Source organism: Coregonus lavaretus (genome assembly GCF_964263955.1).
Source record: "Coregonus lavaretus genome assembly, contig: HAP1_SCAFFOLD_1375, whole genome shotgun sequence".
In the NCBI taxonomy this organism is placed as follows: Eukaryota; Metazoa; Chordata; class Actinopteri; order Salmoniformes; family Salmonidae; genus Coregonus; species Coregonus lavaretus.
Window position 1 is genome coordinate 39789 of NW_028161792.1, and position 16344 is coordinate 56132.

The 16344-nt window shown below is 45.0% G+C and overlaps 1 protein-coding gene across 1 annotated transcript; it reads left to right on the forward strand.

The window, feature by feature from the left end:
* Positions 1 to 1559: 1559 nt before the first annotated feature.
* On the forward strand, positions 1560 to 14446 carry LOC311120076 (2-hydroxyacyl-CoA lyase 1-like; the record flags this gene model as incomplete). The annotated part of the gene is made up of 10 exons (XM_084194693.1): positions 1560 to 1574; positions 2549 to 2568; positions 9891 to 9971; positions 10130 to 10202; positions 10304 to 10468; positions 10645 to 10743; positions 11043 to 11151; positions 11951 to 12086; positions 12434 to 12539; positions 14321 to 14446. The coding sequence occupies 10 exons, from the start codon at positions 1560 to 1562 to the stop codon at positions 14444 to 14446; spliced, it is 930 nt and encodes a 309-aa protein (XP_084050819.1).
* Between the last annotated feature and the right edge of the window lie 1898 nt (positions 14447 to 16344).

Sequence of the window (16344 nt, forward strand, 5' to 3'; positions counted from 1 at the left end):
AACAGGTGATCTCGGTGCTGAGGGTGGACACTTCAAAGGAAAACTGCTCCGCTTCCGTTGGGGAGAGCACGTCAAATTCATCCTTCGACTTCAACCAGAAGTTGGACTCGATAATTTCGAAATTGGAGGACCTCACCATTTCGAGGGATGTGACGTCAGCCGAGATTGCCACACTCACGCGATCTCTTAGTGCAGCCAGCAGAACCTCTAACATTTCTATCCAGAGCTTTCACAGTGCTGAGTTCCGAGCTAAGGCCAAACACATTGTGAATGAGACCATTCTCAGAGCTGCTAGCAAAGCCAGCCATTCTTTGCTACAGAGCATGCCTAGCACCACCTTCTCACACCATGCGGTTTCTACAGCCGAAGATATAGTAAATATTATCATGCAAGACCTTGAAAGTGTATCCCAGTACACTGTGGACGACGCAGACTCCTTCCCACTAGGAGAGAAAAAGCTGGAGTTCCAGCTCAAACCCAGAGTTGTCTTTGACAACTTATTGGATGCTGCTCAAACCATGTACCACAGAGTAAAGGATAGACTGAACATCTTTTTCTCTTTTCCACCAGTGTCAGTCACCACAGCCAAATATGTGCTGGACTCCACCCCTGTGGAGACACTCAGACGTTCTAAGTCCGCTGACACTGCTCTTGTTGAGGACAGGAGCCGCCCTCCGTCTGTGAGAAGTGAGAAGCCTTTGTCAAAAGTCTGTTTGGCTAAAAGGTCTAAAACCCTTCTGTCTTCGAGTGGCTCTTCAACAGACCACCATGTAATTGACACATGCAGTGAGGATGTCACTCTGCCCACCAGGAGTATGTCAGTTGTGAGCAACAACAGTTTGAAGAGAGCCTCTCCTCTCCACGGCAGTGGATTGAGTGAAAGTTGCAAACCTCTTGTGGCTCTAAAAGACGTAACAGTGGCAGTCAGCCAAGAAGGCTTTAGCAAAACTGCAAAGAAGACGCTCAGCTTGATCCTAAATGTGATCAAGTGTAGAGTGGCCAACTCTGAGAGTTCATCTGTTGGGCAGATTGCAAGTGAGGAGTGTCTGATAGCCACTAACATGTTAGACTCTGTACTGGAGAGCCTTGACCAGTTGCCTGACATGAGCGCTGCCGATGAGATCACAAGGACAGAATCCCATACCTCTATCGCAATGGACGAGACAGGTTCACGGTCAATGCTTGTGAGCCAACAAGAAATAAACATATCTGACACCAATATCATAGTGAAAACTATAATGGACACATTGAAGACGGACGACCCAGAGATGACTTCAGCAGAAGAACATCTGGATAGGCTCCTGTCAGTTGAAGCCCTTCAAGGTGCATCTGGCAACCTGATCGCAAAGGTCCATGGTCTCATTCAGGAGATAACCATAAACCGTCAGCTTCAATCCATGGTTGGCCACAGAAGCCTCTCTCAACCAGCGCTGCCTAAACCAGCCCTGAGGAAGCTGTCAAAGGACGATGCCTCAGAGCTCATTTACAACTTTGCCCAGACTTCTGTTAGGAGACTCCTGGGGCAGTGTATGGGAAGGCCTTTGCCACCATCAGCTGAAATGGTTTTGGATCAGGTCATCAAGTTGATGACAGACGTGGTGATGGACAGCCTGACTTATGTGTCCAAGTCTACAATGGAGGATGGTAAGTGAAAGTACCTCTTTTCATCTGCATAGGACTTAATTGTAACATGATGCTCAATACATTGCGTTTTATGATGTAAAATTCACTGGTTGTGTCCAAAATGGCACCTTCTTCCATATTTAGTGCACTACTTTTGACCAGACCCTATGGGTCCTGGTCAAAAGTAGTGCACTATAAAGTGAAGAGAATGCCATTTGGGATGCAGTGACTGACTTCAATGGCTGCGTCCTCTTCTCCCAGTTATTGTACACAGGTCGGTCACACTAGCGTGCTCTTCTCACTCAGACACCAGCAATGCCACAAGTGACATCACTCATGGTGTTGTAGCTGACCTTAATGCTACTGAGGAATTCCCTGCCAGGAGCCTTAGCCCGGCTGATGTAAAGGCTGACGGCATGGCCCGCCTTCCCTCTGCCAGAGGGGAAGAGACTAAGAAGAACAGGAAGTGGCGTTTCCTACCGAAAATGCATAAGTTTCCAAAGATCATGATTAAGGTAGGGTGCTCTGTGTTTTGAGATTACATCTGTAAGGCAGGGCTGAATTTTACCCTACAGATTCACTACACCCCTATTGTCTCTCAGCATTAGAACAATACTGTTGTCATTGTCTTTAGGAGGTTGAGTGAGGACGCTGTAATGCAATCCTAATACACATGGGAGAGAGTCAATGGCTATGTCCCAAATGGCACCCTATTCCCTATATAGTGCACTACTTTTTACCAGCGCTCTATGGGCCCTTTTCAAAAGTAGTGCCTTACGTAGCGAATAGGGTGCCTTTTGGGATGCACACTCTGTATTTTACACAGGCTCAGTTGTCCTGATGTGTTTTGTCAACAGCTGTTCAAGACAAAAGGGGAACCGAAGAGCCACCCTAAACAGGATGCACTGCCTACCAAACGTCTCAGAGAGACTCATATTTCACAGGGTAAGTGATAAGCATCGATAATGTCATATTGATGTATCACCCTATGACAAGCTTGTTAAAACAGTGACAACAGATACAGGCAGACCGACGGACAGACAGGCAGACGGACAGGCAGGCAGACAGACAGACAGGCAGGCAGGCAGGCAGACGGACAGGCAGACAGACAGACAGACAGACAGACAGACAGACAGACAGACAGACAGACAGACAGACAGACAGACAGACAGACCGACGGACAGACAGGCAGACGGACAGGCAGGCAGACAGACGGACAGGCAGGCAGGCAGACAGACAGGCAGACGGACAGGCAGGCAGACGGACAGGCAGGCAGACAGACAGACAGGCAGGCAGGCAGGCAGGCAGGCAGGCAGGCAGGCAGGCAGACGGACAGGCAGGCAGACAGACAGACAGGCAGGCAGGCAGACGGACAGGCAGACAGGCAGACAGACAGACAGGCAGGCAGGCAGGCAGACGGACAGGCAGGCAGGCAGACGGACAGGCAGGCAGACAGACAGACAGGCAGGCAGGCAGACGGACAGGCAGACAGGCAGACAGACAGACAGGCAGGCAGGCAGACGGACAGGCAGACAGGCAGACAGACAGACAGGCAGGCAGGCAGGCAGACGGACAGGCAGGCAGGCAGACGGACAGACACAAACACACACATTCATTTTCTGATTATGAAATGTTCTTATGACAGATGCTGAGTGTGAGGTTCCAGAGGTTCCATCCACTTCCCCTCCCAAGAAGGACCTGACAACCACACCGGCCCCTGCTCCCCAGGAGTCCCAGTCCCGTAAACGCCCACTCATAGTCAGGGTGTTACACGCTCTCTCCAGAGCCATCTCCAAACCATTCAGAGGAGCTTCTGGGAAGAAGAATTAGCCAAATGCCTGATTTTATTAATATTATATTTTAATCAGAGCCTTTATTTAATAAAACATTACTGCATTGATTTCTGTCTATAGTAGTCTTCATGTATGTGCAAGATAACGGTAAAGTACTTCAAACCACATAGTCAAAAGTATTCATAGTGAAGTACCGTTTATGATTATTGATTGTGGAAATACACATAATACAGAAAAGTTGTTGTCACATACAAAGACAGACATAAAGGAGAACTCCGTAGACCAGTCACATTCTCAAGCCATAACTAAATCCATGAATGGATCTCCTATAAGATGACAGGAGAACATTTGTAACACTTTCTATGAATCCAGGCTCTGTCGCAGCCGGCCGCGACCGGGAGACTCATGGGCGGCGCACAATTGGCCCAGCATCGTCCAGGTTAGGGGAGGGAATGGCCGGAAGGGATGTAGCTCAGTTGATAGAGCATGGCGTTTGCAACGCCAGGGGAGTGGGTTCGTTTCCCACGGGGGGCCAGTAAAAAAAAATATATACATATATATATTTATTCACTAACTGTAAGTCGCTCTGGATAAGAGCGTCTGCTAAATGACAAAAAAAAAAAAAAAAAAAAAGCCTATATCTATAATGCATACACTCAAGTCATTTACATTTTACATTTTAGTCATTTAGCAGAAGCTCTTATCCAGAGCGACTTACAGTTAGTGAGTGCATAATTTTAAATTTTTTTCATACTGTCATACACTCATAATGACTTAATTGAGTTAAGTGTTAAGTTAAGTGCAGTTATAAACACATAATGAGGGCTTATTATGTATTTCTTGCAATAAAAAAAGAAAAATGCTACTAGTTTATTAAATATTCATGACTGCTATTGCACGGCTCATGTCCACACTTCTGTACAATAGGGGGCAGTAATGCACCATAACGTTGGATGCCAACTGTCTATAAACCCCACTGAAGAAGAAAAAGCTACTCATGTAATGCATGCTGGAAAGCAGACAAAAACTAATGATTTGCAAGAGATCTAAACACGATTTATAAGCTACTGAACAACAAGTCCAAGAAAGCATTGCTAACCGCGTTTGCACTTTGAACAGATTTCTCGACAATAATAATGGAAGATGTGACTGGGGCTCAGCTCATTGCAGAGGCACTAAAAGCTCAGGTGAAGTGTGTGCAATTTATATAAAACAGTGTTATACTGTGTAACCGTGTTGCTAAGAATATATTAGTCGCTGATCATGTCCTTGGCAGTGAGAATGTAGCACTACGAGTTGTGAAAGTGTGCCATAGGTCATTGCACTGGTATAGCTAACTATTAATATTGTTGTAGAAAAACATTTAGATGTTTATGTGGAATAGCATATGTTAACATAGTGAGTTTTTGTCCTGGGTCCGCCTGGGTCCTGCAGTCGGTGAAAAGCAATTGCACTGCCTGCATCTCAGAACTGCGGCTGCCTTGATCTCATGAGGTTATCGTTGCCCGCGTGTGCATGACGTCAGAGAAAGTCGGGATCAAGTCGGACACAAATCTAACCAGCATGCATTGGGCGGTGATCGCTGGTAATCGATTCTGCGCAGACCTGGCTCATCTCAAATGGGCCTCTTGTCTATGATCTGTCGGCATGGTTATACTGGCCTGTGGCCTTCTTGGAGGCCTTGATGATATCGGAGGGGGGCTCCCATTTGAAGCAGGGCTCCAGATTGGCCATCTTTATGGTCATTATTGAGGACAGGGTGCCATCCAATGCTAGGCTGTTTCTTCTCTTGGTTTTGTTCAGTCCCACAACTGAAAACACCCTCTCAGCATCTGCGTTTGCATGGGGCAACACCAGGACAAGCTTGGCGACGGCAGCAAGCCTCTCGAATTCTTTGGCTCCTGTCACCTATGGAAAATGCACCAAAACACAATGGAAAAACATACCTTGATTTTTTATTGATTAATACTGTGAATATACTGTAGGTTGATCCATTAACAAAGTTCAGATAAAAACATGCATAATTTGAAACATGCATGACACATATATGCATGCAACAATTTTAAGCAACAGATGTAGCCAAGCCACACCTGCCAAAAGAAAAGACAAAAAAGGAAAAAAAAATTACATTATGCTTCCGGGTTGCCATTTCAGCCCAGAAGCTTTCCATTTCAGTTTAGTCCTGCAGGGATATCATTGGCATGGTCTGATAATTTAGAAACTCCTCACCCAGAAGGTCATGCTCCTCTGGCCAATGGTATGGGAGGAGATGGGGAAACCTATTTATGAAAGTAGAGTTACAAGTTGTTACGTTTTAGGTATATAGTCATCAACCAGCAGCAGTTCATACACATCTTTGAGGAGAATAAGAATATCTCATGTGCAGTTTAGGAGTGAACACACCTCATCATAAAACACAGGGTATTTTAGCTAAGATGAAAGACAATAATTAGAGAAAAAAAACGAACCTTTCAACAAAGTACAGGACATCTTCGATGTCACTTTCAGCCCTCTGCCGTACATCTACAAATTGTGCGTGCTTGATCAGTGGCTCTTCCAGTGGCAGCTTCTTAAGTGCATAGTCCACAGCACTTGTCAGGAAACACAACACAGCTTCATGGAATGAATCCACCTGCTGTGGTGTGATGTCACCCTCGTCGAGTAATCTGTTAATTTTAGCCCTGGTTGTGAACCCAATACAGCATATCGGTATAATGTACAAGGCTAAATATCACATATCACAGTGTTTGATCATAATAATAGTCAAATACTAACCTGGTAAATGGTTTGCCTTTTCTTCAAAGGCAATTTCACAAGGCTCCTCATGGCACTGCAGAGCTGCTGGAACCATAAACTTGGAACATAGCTTGCGTACGAATTTCACCATCTATAACAGACATTTACAAAAATTGTAGGTGAAACCTGTTTTAGAGGACCCCTGCAGATATCAGCAAGAAACACAGAATGGAAAAAAACTGCAAAATCCAATCCCACCTCATCATGTAACAAAAATATTGATGACTGCTCTCTCTGAAGCAGCAAGTTGAAAGAAGTGAAAGTTGGTACGGTGGCTTGGAAGAACAGCAGGTACACTTCTGTCATGGGGACAGTGAATGTCTGCACAAGTCTCTTGAACCTGGCCTGATTTTCATCTTGAATCAATCAATAAATAACACAAAACAAGAGGTTGTCATTAATACAAGTATGTGACTAACAATCCATGTAGTTGCTGCATAATGAAATTGAAAATTGATGACCATACTAGCAGATTTGTAGTAGCTGGCCAGAGGTTCATACAGCCTCAGGATCCTGGTCACACAACGTTCAAGGCTTAGCCAACGGACCGAGATATGCAGGAGGACCTCCATGTACTCCGCTTCATGGAGCTCACAAAACTCTGTTTTAGACATTAAATCCATATCATATATTTTCTACAGCTCAGCATTTCAGTATTACACTTAATAGTATCAAACATGCATACCTGACAGGTATCCTTTCCGATTTGAGCTACCCTTGAACCAGTAACCGATGTCCACTACCATATCCTCAAAATCAAAACCGGACACCTGCAATGCATAAATCAATCGTAACGCATTCAGTCAATGCACGTAATTAGGATACAAATAAAAAGTTACATGTAAAGATAAATCAGGCCTTAACTCACTTTAAAACATCTTTAAAAAATCCCACTCCTGCAGCTTTGGCGGTGTTATGTGCCACATGACAAGGATAACCATGAATATAGGTGTTGGGATGCTTCTGGAGCACCCTAGAGGCAATGGGATTACGTGGTCCAATGTTCACAGCTGCATTGTAAACTGAGAGACCAATGCAGTTCTCCCAAGGGATGCCATGCTCCTCTATGGTGGAGTTAATTTTGGTGAAGATCTCACTTGCTGGCCCACATCTCCTCCCACTTGTTGTGCACATATTTAAGAACTGGTGGACAACTTTGCTGCCCATGAAGACCCGGACAGTAAGCGGGTTCATCTTTTCCACTCCTATAATGACAAGTTAGAATCATACAGATGTTCATGTTATTAGATGTTTAAAAATACACAAAGCACATGTTTTGCAGATGAGAAAAATCTCAAATAGTTTGTGAAATACCAGTGTCATTCGACCCATCCGTAACAAGGGTATACGGGGCTTTTTTCATCTCCTTCACAAGCTCCTGTGTGAAATATGGTGCGAGTGCTTCATTGGTAATGCAGGATGACTTAGTCCTGGCACACCTGTACTCCTGCGCTGTCTTCGAATCTCCGAAACATTATTTTAGGAGAGGCCCCAGGTGGTCCGCAAAGGCTAGGGGGACGTTGTGAACTACCAACCCAGCTGTCATTTTGACCTCAGCCCTTCTTGTCTGTAAGAAATTAAAAATTATTAATCCTCCCAAAAGACCATAGTTTATTTAAAATAGACGCCTGCGATAATAGGGCACAGGTAAAAAACACATTCAGCAACTAAGATCTCAAATTAAGAAAACTGGACTGTACTACACTGAAATACAAACCACAAATTAGTCAAAACTATCAACCATGACTTTACCGTGATCAACTAGAACACAAAACTCTTGATTGAACCTTGACAGAATCATTACACATATCATACCTTAACCTCTTGTGCAGACATACCCCCAACAGATGGAACGGCCATTGCATATTGGGATATTGTGGCTGTGGACAGGAGAGCTCGTTGCTTATCTTGGTGGCCTTTTGCTTTTTATATGGCGCACTACATCTGTCACACCCTGGTGGCAACATGAGTTTTCAATACGGCAGACTGCACACCAGTAGTGCGTGTTGAGGCTCCCTCTGGTAATAAATGGCCATGAAGAGGTCCACTCATTTTTGAAAATGGATCTATATGTTACTGCTCCAGCCAGAGCACGACTCTTCTGGCCCTGCTGTTGGATTGGGGGGGTCTCTTCTTTCTGTCCCTCTGTGTCTTCTTCCATCTGCCCTGTTGGTTGTTCTATTTGTCCTGTCTGTTGCTCCTCTGCATGTGCGTCAATCTGTCCTGTCTGTTGCTCCTCTGCTTGTTTGTCAGTCTGTCCTGTCTCCTGCTCTCTCTGTCCTTTGTGTTGCTCCTCTGTCTGTTGTCCTGTCGTTTCTATCAATCGTTCTGGCTGTTCTGTCAGTGTGTTTGTCTGTCTTTTCTCACTTGGCTGGTTCTTTAAATAAAATAAAAGGTTTCGCTTTTGTCCTGGCAAAGGTCTCTTACGGGACATCTTTGAAACCTTAAACAATTAAAATGGTCATGTTGGTTTAATAACTCTACTCTCAGTTACAAAAACATACCTACTTCTATTGCACACATTTCCTGTATTTATGTTAAATTCTTTGGAATACATCTTACCTGTTCGAAATCAGCTGAGTTTACATTCACCACACTAAATCATGTTCACACGCACAAACAAATAATTTATTTCAAGATTTAAAGTTTAAGAGAGTGAGTATTCAATTGGACGACATTTCATTGTTACATACCTAGTCTCAGCTCAGCTTCTTATCAGACTTCTTCAGGGCGGCAGGTAGCTTAGTGGGTAAGAGCGTTGTGCCAGTAACCGAAAGGTTGCTGGTTCTAATCCCTGAGCCGACTAGGTGAAAAATCTGTCGATGTGCCCTTGAGCAAGGCACTTAACCCTAATTGCTCCTGTAAGTCGCTCTGGATAAGAGCGTCTGCTAAATGACAAAAAAAAAAAAAAGTAGTGACCTGCTCATCTTATGTTGACTTTCACGGCAATGGTATCTCTTCTTCTGTCGCTAACTTCGGGGTGCAGCACATATGGTTCATTGGCGCTCATCAGCGCCATCTACCGTCGGGGAGTTTGAAAAAAGGAACGAACGAGTCTCTGCCGATTTTTTTTGCTTGAGAAATTGGATGTGTGGCGTGAGTGCGTGTGAAAACAGGCAAAAACGTGTGTCACACGGCGAAAGCGTGAGAGTTGGCAGCTCTGTGTTAACACCCTTGTTGATGCATGCCAATGTGTGTGTCAATGCAAAGAAAATCTAAACTACATTGTAACAATTCATATACAATTCAGAATGAAAATGTATGCACTCACTAACTGTAAGTCGCTCTGGATAAGAGCGTCTGCTAAATGACTAAAAATGTTTTAAAAAATGTAAATATACTGTATCTACATGTATCTCTCTACAGAATGTAGAATATATGTTTGGAATAGTTGGTGTTCCAGTCATTGAAGTAGCTATGGCAGCTCAAGCCTCAGGAATCAAGTATGTGGGAATGCGCAATGAACAAGCCCTAAGCCACCTTTTTATTACTAAACCAGCTCTCCCCAAATCATGTGATATTAACTACCCTTACATAGACTACAGGAGCGTGTAGTGTGTGAGGGTCAGTTTCATAGCTTTTTTGCATTGCTAATTATGTCTGCCTGTCTGTCTGACCCTTTGTGTGTCTGTCTGCCTGTCTTCCTGTCTTTCCCTCTGTCTGTCTGTTCCTCTCCAGTCCAGGTGCATGTCTGGTTGTGTCTGGACCGGGACTCATCCATTCACTTGGTGCAATGGCCAATGCTAACATGAACTGCTGGTATGCTAGAACTCCACAAACAGAAGACCCTACTACTCATGTTCAGTGGCCTTTCAAAAGAAGGGATGCTATCCGCACACTGCAAAAAATGATCTGAGGACTCCAAACTATCTCAGCTTGTCAGTTGATGTCATTGTGTGATACCTCTCTCTCTGTAGGCCTGTGATTGTTATTGGAGGCTCCTCTGATAAAAACCAAGAGACCACTGGGGCGTTTCAAGAGTTTCCACAGGTACCGATTCAACCATGACATTTATGACTATTGAACATTAGGGGATGGTATCCCGGGACACAGATTAAGCCTAGTCATGACCTAAAAAGCAAACTCAATAGAGAATCTCTGTCTGGGAAACTGGCCCTAGCAGTTTAATTGCTGAAAGAGGAAATCATTTGTTATTTGTGGTCCTCTTTCTCTGTCAGGTGGAGGCATGCAGATTGTACAGTAAGTTCTCTGCTAGGTCTAGCAGTCTGGATATGATCTCCTCAGTGGTAGAGAAGGTATACAGTCTACTCTGACTCCCTCTGTGTAGTCCTCTTCATATCATTTGGTATCACCTGCAATTGTCTGTTTTCTGACCTCTAATTTTCCAGCTTAGCAAGGTACCTTAACTGCTTCATAAGAGCACAGCACAGCCTTAATTGATCTGAATGGAAGGGTGTTTGGTCTGTCTAAGGCAGCACGCACTAGCATGTATGGACGTCCAGGTGCTGTATACGTAGACATATCTGGGGACATGGTCAATGCTAAATTGGACAGGAGCAGAGCCAGGTTAGTGGCCATCACTGTCTTTCATCCATTTAAAATGTATACTAATGCGTTACTGTTGAATATGTATACCTCTGAATTCACATCACCGTAGTCATTTTTATTTTATTTTGTTATACCTTTTAACGTCTGAAGTGAACCAGAAATTAAATTACTTAGAAAATATAGCACTATATCAAAATATTCTCATCAGAGAATAGCAATAAGCCTCGATAGACCTTCATGATGTATTTACATATGCAATACAGTTGCTAGGTAACATGTTTAATGTTTGACCTATTATTTATTATTTCCTTTGTCAGAGAGGTGCCCTGTAGTCCACCTCCTCCTGTGAGTATGGCTGACCATATGGCGATCACAGAAGCACTGGCGGTCCTGAAAGGAGCCAAACGGCCTTTACTCATCATTGGCAAATGTAGGCATTGCTTTTTTAATAGCCAGATAATCTGGGGGAAACAGAACTAAAATGTTGCATAATTGCGTCAGATACTTGGTTAAGGTCTGGGGAGATGTTAAGAGAAAGATACTAACGCCACTTGCGAAGTTTCCACCCCCCTAAACGGAAACTCTCTGCAAGTTTCAGGCAAGTTTATGGGCCAAATGTCCCCTCCCCTTCTGAAATTGAAAAGATGCGAGTACCTGCGAAATCGTGATTTGTCCAAATGATTAGTGGTGAAAAATCAGCGTACCGGAACAAAGTTGTCACATCCCAGTCTGTTGACAGACGCTACTTCCAGTTATGTTACGTGCGTCTGTCCAGGAGAGATCAATAGCCAGGTGAGACGCACTGTAACACATATAGCACTGTACCACAGCCGGGGCGGCAAGTAGCTTAGTGGTTAAGAGCGTTGTGCCAGTAACCGAAAGGTCGCTGGTTCTAATCCCCGAGCCGACTAGGTGAAAAATCTGTTGATGTGCCCTTGAGTAAGGCACTTAACCCTAATTGCTCATGTAAGTCGCTCTGGATAAGAGCGTCAGCTAAATGACTAAAATGTAAATGTACCACGGTTCAGTCGAAAATAGGGCCACGTTCAGTAGACAAATGTTGTTGACATGATTTCTCATTCTACCTGTCCGAGAGGCACGTTCGTTCTACATGCTATATTTCTATCTGAACGTTGCACAACGTTTTGCTCAGCTGAATGCATCCCAGTTGTGAAGGCCAGTCTGTTGAAATCCGTGTGGCAGTGCCCTCTGTCTGTGTCCCTCTGCAGGTGCAGCCCATGGAAGAGCAGAGGGGGCTCTGAAGGAGCTGGTGGAGGGGTGTGACCTGCCCTTCCTGCCCACCCCCATGGGTAAAGGGGTGCTGCCTGACGATCACCCCAACTGTGTTGCTGCTGCCCGCTCCAGGTCAGCCTCTCCTTCTCTCAGCTGGCATCATATTCATGTACAGACCATTGACTGTATAAGTAGGACCAATAATTTCCCTGACCATTTGAACGGACCACGAAACTCCTGAAATCCCTATCTATAACTAGTCTCTCCTGGCCAGGTCATGTCAATGTAAACTGGTGTCAATCAAACAACTACACTACTCCTATAACTAGCCTCTTTTCATTACATTTTGTTTTGTCCCTGCTCTCCTCCTCCTCTCTTCCTATCCTCCTCCTCCTCTCTTCCTATCCTCCTCCTCCTCTCTTCCTCCTCCTCCTCCTCTTCCTATCCTCCTGGTTCTATGGTCTTGGTGGGGACTGCAGAGCTCTGCTCCAGTCTGATGTTGTGGTCCTACTTGGTGCCAGACTCAACTGGATCCTGCACTTTGGCCTTCCCCCCAGGTTTGACACCCAAGTAAAGGTCATCCAGCTAGGTCAAAGGTCACCAGTAGGGTTTCTTTTTTTTCCTTCTTTTTTTCGGATTTTCTTCTTATTCCGTTCTGATTTCTGGAATCTTCCAACAGGGATTTCTGGGAATTTTGGGAAAGTAACTGTAATTTTGCAACCCTAGTCACAGGTCATTTCATAGTGAACTACATTTCATTGTAACCAGGTATAAAGGTATTTGACTCAGTCTATTGGATTTAGTCTATCAATTATATAGCTTCTCTATAAGTCTTTGTGGTCTCTCCAAATAATGTCATGGCTGTCTTAGTGCTGTACAGTACATCTATATTTAAGCAATAAGGCCCGAGGGGGTGTGGTATATGGCCAATATACCACGTCTAGGGGCTGTTCTTAAGCACGATGCAACGCGGAGTGCCTCGATACAGCCCTTAGCCGTGGTATATTGGCCCTATACCACAAACCCCAGAGGTGCCTTATTGCTATTATAAACTGGTTACCAACGTAATTCGAACAGTCAAAATACATTTCAAATCAAATCAAATCAAATTTTATTGGCCACATGCGCGGAAATACAACAGGTGCAGACATTACAGTGAAATGCTTACTTACAGCCCTTAACCAACAGTGCATTTATTTTTAACAAAAAAGTAAAAATAAAACAACAACAAAAAAAGTGTTGAGAAAAAAAGAGCAGAAGTAAAATAAAATAACAGTAGGGAGGCTATATATACAGGGGGGTACCGGTGCAGAGTCAATGTGCGGGGGCACCGGCTAGTTGAGGTAGTTGAAGTAATATGTACATGTGGGTAGAGTTAAAGTGACTATGCATAAATAATTAACAGAGTAGCAGCAGCGTAAAAGGATGGGGTGGGGGGGCAGTGCAAATAGTCCGGGTAGCCATGATTAGCTGTTCAGGAGTCTTAAGGCTTGGGGGTAGAAGCTGTTGAGAAGTCTTTTGGACCTAGACTTGGCACTCCGGTACCGCTTGCCGTGCGGTAGCAGAGAGAACAGTCTATGACTAGGGTGGCTGGAGTCTTTGACAATTTTGAGGGCCTTCCTCTGACACCGCCTGGTATAGAGGTCCTGGATGGCAGGAAACTTGGCCCCAGTGATGTACTGGGCCGTACGCACTACCCTCTGTAGTGCCTTGCGGTCGGAGGCCAAGCAGTTGCCATACCAGGCGGTGATGCAACCAGTCAGGATGCTCTCGATGGTGCAGCTGTATAATTTTTTGAGGATCTGAGGACCCATGCCAAATCTTTTCAATCTCCTGAGGGGGAATAGGCTTTGTCGTGCCCTCTTCACGACTGTCTTGGTGTGTTTGGACCATGATAGTTCGTTGGTGATGTGGACACCAAGGAACTTGAAGCTCTCAACCTGTTCCACTACAGCCCCGTCGATGAGAATGGGGGCGTGCTCAGTCCTCTTTTTTTTCCCTGTAGTCCACAATCATCTCCTTTGTCTTGGTCACGTTGAGGGAGAGGTTGTTATCCTGGCACCACACGGCCAGGTCTCTGACCTCCTCCCTCAACGTGACCCATGTTATACGGTCAGATATACCACAGCTTTCAGCCAATCAGCATTCAGGGCTCGAGTCACCCGGTTTATAAAAGGGAACGTGTGTGTGTCAGCCTTAGCATTATGTGGTGCTGCCTGGTTATTTCTGTTGTGTTTAGCTTGAGGTTTGGCCACTCCTCCAGCTGCTGTTACATGTGTCACGCACGGCGCTCTTCCTGTCGTGTCGTTGCTGGTATGTTGTAGTAACGTTCCACATACGTTATTTATGTCAAGGTCAATGTCAAGGTTGATCTGTGTGCTGAGGAGATGGGGAACAACGTGCAACCTGCTGCTGCTCTCCTGGGGGACATCAATACTATTGTCAAGCAGGTAACACAACACAGTCCTGGGGGACTGGAGATCCTGGTTTGAATCCAGGCTCTGTCGTAGCCGGCCGCGACCGGGAGACCCATGGGGCGGCGCACAATTGGACCAGCGTCGCCTAGGGTAGTGGAGGGAATGGCCGGCTCAGTTCGTAGAGCATGGTGTTTGCAACGCCAGGGTTGTGGGTTCGATTCCCACGGGGGGTATGACATTTTTTTATAACGTATGCACTAACTGTAAGTCGCTCTGGATAAGAGCGTCTGCTAAATGAGGGCAATGTGGGGCATTCTTATTTTTCCTCCACTGATGATGATATCCAATCTGTTTATTCTTACTTTTGTGAGTCAGTACCCAAGAACAACACAGTCATTTTTCAGAACACAATGAGAATTACTCAGAATGACAGTTTGTTTTACACCACTGTGCTAGTACAGGATAAAGTTGAGCTGAAGGGGATGTTAGATAGTGGGTCCATGGCTACTACTCTGCGCGCAGATATTGTACCTCGGTTGAGGGAGGCAGGAGTGGTAGAGGGGAACTTTCTAGCTCCTTCAGACATCATCCTGGTGGGTTGTGGTGGGAACAAACTAGCCCAGTGGGCATGTGTGACTTAAAAATTCAACTTTATGGCTTCTGTTATGTAGTCCCAGTGCTTATTGTTGATGGGCAGGTTGATGAACTCATTGTGGGAACTAATGTGTTGAAGTCTCTGATTAGACAGTGAGTTTCTATGTGCTCACGCAGGTGCCCGAGAGCTGTGGCTGCACCAAGGGCTAAGCTATTGTGTGTTGTCTCTTCGTGTACAGGTATGTCATTTATTTTGTCAGAATTATGTTGTATATCATTTTACTTGTATTGTATAGTGTGTTGTTAGGCACTGAATGTGTGCATGCAGCACCTGTTCTCTTTTGCCTGACCTTCAACTAGCAAGGTGCCCGAGAGCTGTGGCTGCACCAAGAGCTAACATATTGTGTGTTGTCTCTTCGTGTGCAGGTCGAATAAAAATTATCCAACCATCAGAATTCCAGTTGTGGCAGTGTCCTAATTACGTGACCTGCCGACTGGTCAGCTCAAGCCGACCGCCGGAGCTGTGCATGTGGATGAGGTGCACGACCTGCGCATGTGAATTTGTTGATGGCTTACTGTAAGTGAATATATACTGTAAACAGTGAAAGTGAATGTAGCATATTCATTAGATACAGGTATTCGTGCTTATTTGTATGTTTTGGATGAATTTGTTTATTGCATTTATTTTTTTTGGTATTTGAATGCACTAAATTACATTGTATTTTAGTGCTCTGTTGAGCCATGGAAGATTCTCAAATCCATAAGACGTGTTATGCTGGGGATTTTAGTGTGGGTAGAGAGAGGGGTGTCCTTCCATTTACACCAATTGTACAGTCAGCTCCTGGGAGTAGAGCGTTTGCTAGTCCTGAGTTTGCAAGCACTGGGAGGGGTAGGCTGTTTGTTCCACCTGACCAGGGTATCCCACCTCTGTCTTTTGAAGTACCATCATCCACAGTACTCGGTGATAATGGGATGCCTCCGAGTCAGCTTAGTGACCTTATTAAGCAGATTGGTTCAGAGATAGGAGAATCAATCAGAGCGAGTTTACTGCAGCCTGGGGTTTCAAGTCTTTCTCCTGCCCGTCCCCCTCACCAACCCCAGCAGTTTCCCCTGCCTGAGCAGTGTGGGTCAACCTTTATTGATGCGTCCAAGCTGAATCTGGTTGTGAAGTCAGATGTTAGTGCTCCACCTCTTTTTAGGGGTGATGGCTCAGATAAGTACTCTGTCCTGGAGTGGGAGGAGTTAATGGAAGTCTACCTAGAGAAGAGGGGTTACACTGGGTCTGGGAATGTTGGGGAGGTGATGTCTAGGCTCATGGGGAGGGCACGGGATGTGACCAAAGTCTGGAAGCGTAACAACCTTGTTGTCACAGATGTTAA